The following is a 9,944-nucleotide window of genomic DNA, read 5'->3' on the forward strand; positions in this document are numbered from 1 at the left end:
TGGGGGGTTCTGGCCCTACTGGGGGGTCCGGTCCTCCTGGGGGGGTCCGGTCCTCCTGGGGGGGTCCAGCCCCTCCGTCTTCAGGACAGTGATTGTGTCAAAGTCTGTCTGTTTTTATGGAATAAATACGTATATTAAAGAGTTATTTTTTAAACTGTAAAGCGGATAAATGCAGATATTTTTGATAGGGGTCAGTGAGGTCGTTTTAAAAGACGAAAATCCCAAATCCTTCAGTTTTCGATCTGACTGTCGATGAGAATCACCTCAATTTAAGTCAAATAAAACTATTTTATCAGAAAAAACCTTCTGGGATTTTCCAGCTGATTCTAGTTCCCTTTTCTGAAAAATCAGCTCTCCGTCTCACGTTTCGTTTAGCAAACAGCAGATGGGCCGCCTGCAGAACCCGTCTGTTTACTGTGAGCCGGAGCCAGGGGTCCAACGGAACCACCCAAGCTCTGAGGTTCTGGTTAAAATGACCAGCAGAACTTCTCCAGACTGTTACCGTCTGAACCGCTTCAGCTTTTTCACTGGTTTCAGTTCAGGCTGTTGATCTTCAGAGGAACTTTCTTTGTGAAGCTCAGCTGGACCTCCTGTCGGTTCTGGAAGATTCACTGCTGGAGGATTTCACACAGCAGTGAAAAACGGAGCCGAGTGGAAAAGCTGAAAAGAAGAATGCGAATCTGCAGAATACAGACGGAGAAACGCTCAGCGATGACGGAGAATCCGTCACATTCAGACTGAGGTCACATGACCACATCGGTCCTGAGCAACAGCCAAGTTTTGAAACAGCCTTTCCCATCATGCAGTGCTTTCATTAGAAGCTGCTTGTGGAGTTCAGCTGTTTCAGTGTGAATCCCAGAGGCTCATTTTTCCCTCTCGTCCTGCAGAACGCCGTCTTGGACATGGATTCAGGTCCGGTTTCGTCCCGATCTTCACGTTTCCACCACAGTGTGGCCGAATGAGAATTCCTTTAATGCTCTGTGATTGTTTTCAAAGTGTTATTTCTATTTATTTTTAACACCAGCTTTACTTTGAAGGCCTGATGGGTCTGAATGTGTATTTAAGAAAATAAAAGCTTTGATGAACCCTGCCGTGTCGCCGCCCGTTCTTCACCTTAAGAGAAGCAGAAAACGCGTCAGGATTTCACTCTAAAGCTTTAAACCGTCTGAAACGTGAAGCTGAAGTCTCTTCTCCATCATAACGTCTCACCGTCCGTCTTCAGGCTTTCCCTTTTTGGCTTTCAGCGAGGTGAAAGTCCACCTTCCTCTGGGAGGTTTGTGTGTAACAGGCGGGGGGCGTGGCCTTCCGGCTCATTTACCTCCTCGCGGCGTGGGCTCCGGTCACAGCTGCCGTCAGACATGAGCGGACGAGTCGGAGACCTGAGCCCAAAGCAGGCCGAGTGCCTGGCACAGGTCAGCAGAACCTCCTTTTGATGATTCTGTTGGTGTGTAGAGTTCTGGTTCTGGTCGTGTTTGAGAACTTCAGATTGGCTAATTCCAACATCAAACTGTAAATGTTTGCTTCCAGATTAGTTTCATTTACCTAAAGTTTCTGTTTACTTGCAGCTCTTAGACTGAAACCTGAGAAGTTGGTCCGGTTCTGTGATTCTTTGGACCAAAGTAGTCCGTTTTCTCCAGTTTAAAACAATATAAATCAGAATTATTTTCTCTGTATTTTTCTGTAAATTTAGAACATTTAATTCAATTAGAAAATAGATTTTAAATCAGATGAAAGAGAAGCTGGTTTGCGTTCTCTTTTTATTCATAGAGATGAAAGCGTCTGTAGACGCCTGTGGGCGTCTCGGCCGCGGTGCTGTCAGTTTGAGGTGGAGCTGGATGTGGTGTAATCCATGGATGGGTAAACAAAGTCACCTCAGGGTGGAAAAACCCCAAAACGCTGCAGGGAGGTTTGAAACAATCCGTCTGAATCCATCTTCATTCTTCAGGAAATCAGATTTCCTGGTAACTCTGCAGGAGATCGATTTAAAGTCTGGATTATGAACTGGGGTCCTGTCCGGGATGAACCCGGCCTTCATGGGGTTGACTCCAGGAGCTCCCGTGACCTCACAAGCGTGAACAGAAGCTAGCTGGATGGTAGAATTATTGATTTTTACGTTAATGGTCCACCCTTGTTGAGATTAATTCTGTTTTTGAAAGCTTTCTCATAACCGAGCAGAATTATTTTTAAAGTTGAAACTTTGGAAAATAAATCTTGAATTATAGAAATCAATATCCTGCCTAACAAAACCGTAAAGTCCTCCTAAACATCCATCTGCTGCTCCTGCAGCCCAGAACAGAGTCGGTTCCGTTTAACCTGCTGCAGTTACACTCCTGAACTCTAGGTGGCAGTATTTTGATTTTATTTGAGACTGAAACATAGACTGGACTGATGTTCTCGGATGTTCCCAGAATATTTAGTGGCCTAAAAAACAATCAGTGTGAAGCTACAGTGTCTTTGTAAAAAGAAAAAGTAGATTTAATTAGCCTTTTGTGTTAATTAAACCATATTTATATACATTTATCTCGACTTATCAGATTTTTTTTCCTACTTGATCCAATACATTATGCAGGTATTACGATATAATATCTGTTAACATCACAAAACCACCGAATGACAAAGCTGGTGCAGCAAAAAACTAGCATAAAACAAAGCTAGCATAGCACAAGATAGTTGTGGCCTAAAGCTAGTGTAGTGGAAAGTTGGCGAAGCTCAAAAGTAGCATAGCACAAACTAGCGTAACTTGAAGTTGATGTAGCGCAAAACTAGCGTAGCGCCAAACTAGCATAGCATGATGTAAGCATAGTGGAAAGTTGGGTTAGCACAAAGCTAATGTAGCACAAAGCTAGTCTAGCATCACTGCTGGGTTTTTCAGATTATTCTAATATATTCAATTTAATTTTTCTAATGTAAAGAAGACTCATGAGGTCATAACTATGAAACTTTGTTTTTGGTTTTAAATTGATTATCAACAAATCTAATGAACAGCCTTCAAACCGTTAAAGTTCTGAGATCTCAAACGTCCGCCTTGACCTTCAGTTTCAGGAGAAGATCCAGGACATCCTGCCCAGCCTCCCGGCGCAGCATGACCACTACCTCCTCCGCTGGCTCCGAGGTGACTCCCGCCGCCGCCCGCCTCACGTTAGGATGTCTGGATCAAAGTTCTGTTTGCTGAACCACAGCTGTCAGCAGCTGGAGTCACTTTGAATTCAGAAAGAGGCTTTGAGGTTTAGCGTTTGTGAGCTAACATGCTATAGGCTAAAGTTATGACATCACTGAGGATCTGAGACGTGTCACTCTCACTCGTGAGCGGTTCACGTACTTTCACCTCTGACCCCGTTAAGCTGCTGAGGTTTTGTCCCACAGAAAAGATGCAGGAATATTTGGGATTTTTGGCTTTTTTGGCTGTTTGGTTTATGAATGCAAAACTGAAACGATGGTAAAGAATCGAAGCATTTCTCTGTTCTGGACCATCGCTTTAGTGCTGTAATGCTCTGAAAAAATCAGTATTTCTGTCTAGTTTCTATTTAAAATATCTTATTTGTCTTCATATCAAACCAGATTAATTTACAAGTAACTTTTCATCCGAGAGTTTTAATAAACGTTTTTCTTACTCGACTGTATTTGAACGGTCAGCAGTCTCGTTTAGTCTACTTTAAATTAGAGAGTTTGACTCCTAACAGTAAAAATAATTGTAACAAATGTTTAAAAATAAAGTTCAGAAGTTCAGTTTTAGTCTATAACATGATTGTAGTTTAGAAACATGGATAATATGAATGTTGCCTAAGATAGAATTTATTTAGGCAAAAATGTGTCTAAATGAAAATCCTTAAAAATAAAAAGATTTTTTTAGTAAAACATGTTAATTAAAACTCATCTTTACAACCACCAGAACAACATGAGTGTTTTCAGCTCATTTTGGTTTAAAATCAGGAAATGTTTTAAGAAATCTCAGGCAGACAAATGATTCTGGTCCTGTGGGCAGTTTTTATTTTATCTTTATATCAGGTAGAAAAACGTTTTGTAGTCTAGATTTTTTAAATTGCTTTTAGGACGTTTTTATTCAGTATAATTCAGCTGAATTCTTCTCATTATTTTGACTCTTTAAACTGTCAGTAAATGAGTCAGGAGACAAATCTGACAGACATATTTGATCCGTTTCTGGATAATCATGAAACTCTGATTAGTGTTAATATTTCAGAATAAAGTTCCTCCTGGAGCCTCGGAGGACAAACCTGAAAACCAAATCTCACCTGAAGCTTTGTCGTGTCGGCACCAGACATTTGGCCAATTGGATGTTTTTATTCACTATTTTCTGATTAAAACATTAAAGTCTTAATGTTTTGTCTACATTAAGTTCCTGAATGTGTTTTTATCACCAGAATTCTTTTTTTTCCCAATTTTAAACTTTTAATTTTTACTTTTTCTTAGAAATCTGAATCTTATTAGTTTCAATAACACTTTTCTCCCAAATTTACATTTTTTCTCAGACAGTTTTTTGGAATTTTGTCTTTTTTTCATCTTTTTTTTCCATTGAATGTAATCTTGAATCTTGTAATCTTCCCGACTGATCTTTGACTCTTAAACTTCTTGTGAGTTTTACCAGTAATAGTCCAAATCAACATCGAGTCAAAACGACTTTACTGTCAGTTCTGGGTTTCAAACTGAGCCATTACGGCCCTGAACTGCATGATGGGAGAAGAGAACGGTTTCATCCTGTGTTCACACTGAAGAGTTGAGCTGAATCTCAGAAGGATTTGGTGGTTGATCTTCTTCTCTTGAACTCACTGAACAAATAAAGAAGTCGAGTATTCAAACACAGAAAGACCCTCCGACGGTTTCCAGGGTCTGGGCTGACCTCTGACCTTCAGCTCTGCCTCAGTGTTTTTGTTTGGAACCGTCAAACCGGTTCAGTTTGAGCTGGAATCCAGTTTCAGACCAGAATCCGTCTGAGAACGTTTTCTGTCTTTTGCTGTTTGAGTCGTTTTATCCGAACATTTATGAACCAAATATTCTTTTACGTTTTCTGTGTTCATGCTGAAAGTTTCCATTTAAGCATCGAAATACTTTATTTAATAAAAATCTGATGTGTTTTTGCTAAACTGACGTTAAACAATCAAATATTTTAGCATTAAAGGATTTTCATTCAGCTGTGGCTCCATTTTCAAACAGTTTCTCCTCAATTTGCTGTTAATGAACTTTTAAAGAAGGTTTTCCTAGAAGTTGAAGCTCGCTCCAGACGGTCCCGACCCGTGAGTGTCAGACGTGTTCCTGCAGGACGACTAACCAAACGTCGCCTCGGTGAACATCCGAGTCTTCAGTGGATCCGTGGAAAAAACCAGCCGCTTCTTTTCCTGCTGTGACTCAGCGGAGTTTATCCGGACTGAAGCCGTCCTGTAAGTCCAGGTGTGGCTCCACACCTGTGCAGGTCGATCAGCCTCCTCCAGCCGTCAGAAGTGAATCTTTCATTGATGAACAGTCGCAGGACGACATGTTTGCTCATGTTTGTACAGACGGAGCAGGAAACCTTCTGGTTTTATAGAAATGATTTCATCATATTAAGCAGTTTGTGGTTTTTGTTTGTTCTTCATAAAAGCTTAAAGGTGTTAGAGACGTCTAAGAATTACAAAATAAACACATTAATTATTGTTTTACATCAACTTCATTTCTTTTAGAAATCCTTTACAAGCTCAAATTTTGGCTAAAATACAAAAAAAATCCAGGAATAAACTTTGTCGACCGAAAACAAATGAGTCTAAAACTGTAAAAATGTCTGATTTATCTTAAAACTTTAGTTTGGTGCTAATATCTACAAAGTTAGCAAAGTAAGCTATCTTAACGTTAGCAACACGGTTCAGACGGAGCGTTAAAACTAGGAATGCAGCAGAAAACGGGATTCATTTACAGTCAGACGAATTAGTGTTCACACCTGAGAAAATCAACATCAGTATTTGGTTCAGCGTCGTCGTGGTTCCACAGTCTAACGTTTGTCACCAGGTTTGGACTGCAGGACGGGTTCTGGCCCACTCCTCCTCACAGATCTCCTCTAGAGCCGTCACTGAGAGACAGAGTGAGCTTCTTCCAAAGATGTTCTATTGGCTTTAGGTCTGCAGACTGGCTAAACCGGTCCAGAACCTTCATCTCCGGGCTGTGACACGACCCGGGTCAGGCCATCCCGTCCTGTCCCGTACCATGATGCTACCACCTCCATGCTTCACAGTAGGGACGGTGTTCTCATCATTCTCCTCCCTTCACACCAAAACGACCTCATGACTTTCTCCCATGATTCCTCTGGATCGTCCAGATGGTCAAACTGAAGACAGTCTGGACATGTGCTGGTTTAGAACCATGACGTCTTTGGGTTTTACCAACGGTAACTATGGAAACAGCGGTTCCAGCTCATTGAGCAGCTCCTCCTGTGTAGTTCTGGGCTGATCCTCACCTTTCTTAGGGTCACTGAGACCCACCAGGTAGATCTGTCATGGAGCTCCAGTCAGAGGGAGACTGGCGGCCATGTTTATCTTCTCCTTTTTCTAATAATTCCTCCTACAATAGATCTGTTTTTACCAAGTCGCCCTTCCAGTCTTTTGGAGATCTACAGTTCTGTCTCTGGTGTCTTTGGACAGCTCTTTGGTCTAAGCCATGTTAGTACTTGGAGTTTACTGATTGTATGGGGTGGACAGGTGGACAGGTGTCTTCATGCAGCTCAAACAGGAGCTTCTAGTTTAGGATAATAATTGGAGGTGGGCGATCAACAGGTCTGAGGGTCAAGGAGTCTGGCTGATAGAACGGGGTTCAGATACTTGTTTACTGCAGGAGCATACGAATAAATTATTATATTTTAATGTGATTTCCAGATTTCTTTAGATGTCTCTCACAGTGGATATTCACCTATGAGGAAATCATCAAACTTCTCCAGGATTTTTAAGTAGGAAAACCTGCTAAATCTCAGGCGTTCAGATATTACTCTCACTGTAAGTGACAGATATGAAATATTGTATTTTGATATTTTACTGTCAAAACGATGAAGCCTGAATGTTCATCCCTTTACAGTGTTTCATGTTGTGGTTCATTTCTCTGACTGATTTCTAGGAGTTTTCTGGAAAGTTCTCGTTATCAGTTCAACTCAGTTTGATGGTAAAGTTCACTCATACAAACAGGAAGATCAATGACCTCTTATGTAAAACCTCAGATAATGTCAGTATAATGTCCAAAGCTTTGACTGTATATAGAGAACTGGACTGAGTGACTCCTCCCTCTTGGTGTTCCAAACAGGAAGTGGCTCCAAGAAGCCAAAATCCCATAGACTTCTATGGAGAAATAACCAGCTGTTATCAGTCTGTTGGTCTGAATAAACTTTCTGGATAATCAATATTTTTTCTGTTATTCATGTAAACTGACCAATCCAGTGCCTCAGTAAAAGTGGGTGGAGCCTGCTGGACTCCACATCCAAAACTCAAAACGTTTGATAGAGTTCTTGTTTTAAGTGTTAGGGGTGTGACCATTTCACCAAGCTCACTCCTGATTGGGTGAGAGTGGTTGCCATAGAAATGATGACTCGCACCGACTCAGACCAACCACTACATACTGACGATGTCTGGTTCCAACATGGTGGCATCCGTATGAAAACGCTGAAGCTGATGACCAGCTAAAATATTAGCTAAATTACCCTAAAAACAAACAAACAAAAAAAAAACAAAAAAAACGTAGGTTAGCAAAAACAGCTAGCATGTAGCTGAAATATTAGCTCAACTCCAAAACAGCCTAAAAAATCTTAGTAAATGCCAAAATGGTCCAAAAAGCTGCAGAATGAACATTTTTAAAACTTTAAAACCGTAACTTTTTAATACAATTATAAATAATAAAAATGCAGGAATATTATTCCAAAATAAATCAACTTAAACCTTAAATAACTTTAATATTTTACTCTCCATAAAAATATATTTCGTCAAAATTATACAAGTTAGAAATGAGCTCAAGATAACATCGGGTCATTAATAACAATAAAATAAAATGATCTGGAGGGCCGGATAGAATTACCTGGAGGGCCGGATCCGGCCCCCGGGCCTTGACTTTGACACGTGGTCTAAAAGCTTTTACTTCAGTGAGTTCAGGTGAAAACAGTTGTTTCAAAGTTAGCGTCCTGCTAACCATCTGTTGCTCATTAGCATAACGATGCTAGCTGTTAGCCAGTCCATGTCTGAATTTCCTTGAATTAAAACTTTTTCTTTGTTAGGTTTTATTTTTACTTTCTCCTCATAACTTTATTCTTAACTCCTGTTCTCTGTTGTAATGACCTGTGAGCAGACGTGTTAGCATCACAGCGTCCTGTAAACCGTCGTCGGTCTCTGCTGGTCACCACATTACTGTCCACTTATTTCTGATTTTTTTTCTTTGTTTCCTTCTTTGTTTTTAATGCTCTTATTCTATTTAATTTTTTTTGTGTGTTCGTTTACATTCTTTGGCGACATAGTTCTACCCTACGTTCCAAACAACAAACTCTGAACTTTGAGTTTTGGTCGTTAGCATGAAGCTACTCACAAACTTGTGTGACTTTTAACTCTTAATTAATTAAAAAATGTCTGAATTTAGGACGTTTTTATTGTTGTGGTGCAGAAGTAGAGCGGTCAGCCTCTGGTCTGAAAGTCCCAGGTTTGATTCCGTGTTGCAGGACGCTGCACCCACACTGGTGTCACTGTGAGCCTCCCTCAGTGTGGTTATGGGTGGGCGGGGCTTTAAATCCAGGTAGAAAAACACAAAGTTAATAAACGATTATTATTTAGTTCTTTTAGTATGATTGTTAGATCATTTTTGGTATTTGACATTCTTTGTTGGATTTCCATGTTTACATTCTACAAACTTGTTTATTCTTGTTGACATTATTATGCAAATTTTACATATAATTTTCTTTTTTTTTCAGCCCGAAACTTCAACATTCAGAAATCCGAGGCCATGATCAGAAAGGTGAGCTTCACAGGTGACCCGTTCCAGTTTCAGCTGCTGCTGCTGCCCCCCCCATAGAAACGGCAGCATTGATCTCCTGCATGTGAGCAGCTACAGTCCGGCTGTACTTTCACTCCCGCCGATACGGTTACGTAACATCGGACGTCACGGATGTTCAAACAAACGTTTCTCAACCTCTTTGACTCTGATGGAGTCTGGACGGTCAAGGTCGCCTCACTGATGGTTAACCAGAGAAACGACCACGAAGCTGAAGGAGGGAAACGGAGTGGAAACTTTTGGAGAAGATTCTCCTGAAATTAAGAGCAAATAGGGATGAACAAAGTTTAAAGGAGGAATTTCAATCGGAAAAGTTTAATTCATTAAAAAAATCAAAAATATCTAATTAAAAGCAAAAAAAATCCAGATTTTGTATTTCTATAATCTTAGTTTAGACTTTGAAGTTTGGAACTGTAATTAAAAAATGTTTCTTTTTTTTATAAATTTAGTCAAAAGTATAAATGTGTCATTTTTTAACGACTCTCCTGCTTGATCATGTTTCACTTAAAGAATTTCAGGATATTTGCCAAAGTTTTTATCGTCAGGAGTCAAAGATTTATAAAGAGTCTGAAAGTCAAACGTTATCGCATCTTATTAGATAAAAGCTGAAAGTTTCATGTTTTCTTATGAATGAAAATGCTTTAAATCTTCAATATTTCACCGATTCAAAACTTCTGAGAGTTTTTTGTAGTTTTGTCCCGTGTTCCGTCCTGAAGGTTTTTCCTGAGCGGACGATGATGGAGTCCTGATGCTGCATAACCCCCTCCTCTCCCTCCTCTTCCTCCTCTTCCTCCTCTTCCTCCTCCTCCTCCTCCTCTTCCTCCTCTTCCTCCTCTTCCTCCTCTCCCTCCTCTTCCTCCTCTTCCTCCTCTTCCTCCTCTTCCTCCTCCTCTTCCTCCTCTTCCTCCTCCTCCTCCTCCTCTTCCTCCTCTCCCTCCTCTTCCTCC

The 9,944-nt window shown here is 40.5% G+C and overlaps 1 protein-coding gene and 1 long non-coding RNA gene across 3 annotated transcripts in view; one reads left to right on the forward strand and one right to left on the reverse strand.

Annotated features, from left to right (window-relative positions):
• The first annotated feature begins 1,314 nt into the window (after positions 1-1,314).
• sec14l7 (SEC14-like lipid binding 7) overlaps positions 1,315-9,944 on the forward strand; it is a 15,885-nt gene continuing 7,255 nt past the window's right edge. Inside the window, exons 1-4 of one of the 2 annotated variants that reach the window (XM_036214522.1) lie at positions 1,335-1,412; positions 1,954-2,093; positions 3,037-3,112; positions 8,918-8,961. In XM_036214522.1, coding sequence (XP_036070415.1) covers positions 2,091-2,093; positions 3,037-3,112; positions 8,918-8,961 — 123 coding nt within the window. In that variant the 5' untranslated portion in view covers positions 1,335-1,412; positions 1,954-2,090. Of the gene's footprint in view, positions 1,413-1,953; positions 2,094-3,036; positions 3,113-8,917; positions 8,962-9,944 lie in introns of both variants that reach the window. The other variant, XM_024299763.2, reaches the window with a different exon arrangement.
• LOC118599440 lies at positions 8,226-9,309 on the reverse strand. Its single transcript, XR_004948794.1, has 2 exons — positions 9,136-9,309; positions 8,226-8,730 (listed from the first exon to the last, which is right to left on the reverse strand). It is a non-coding gene; the product is annotated as an uncharacterized LOC118599440 (long non-coding RNA).

The sequence above is a fragment of the Oryzias melastigma genome, linkage group LG12 (genome assembly GCF_002922805.2).
Source record: "Oryzias melastigma strain HK-1 linkage group LG12, ASM292280v2, whole genome shotgun sequence".
Taxonomy (NCBI): Eukaryota; Metazoa; Chordata; class Actinopteri; order Beloniformes; family Adrianichthyidae; genus Oryzias; species Oryzias melastigma.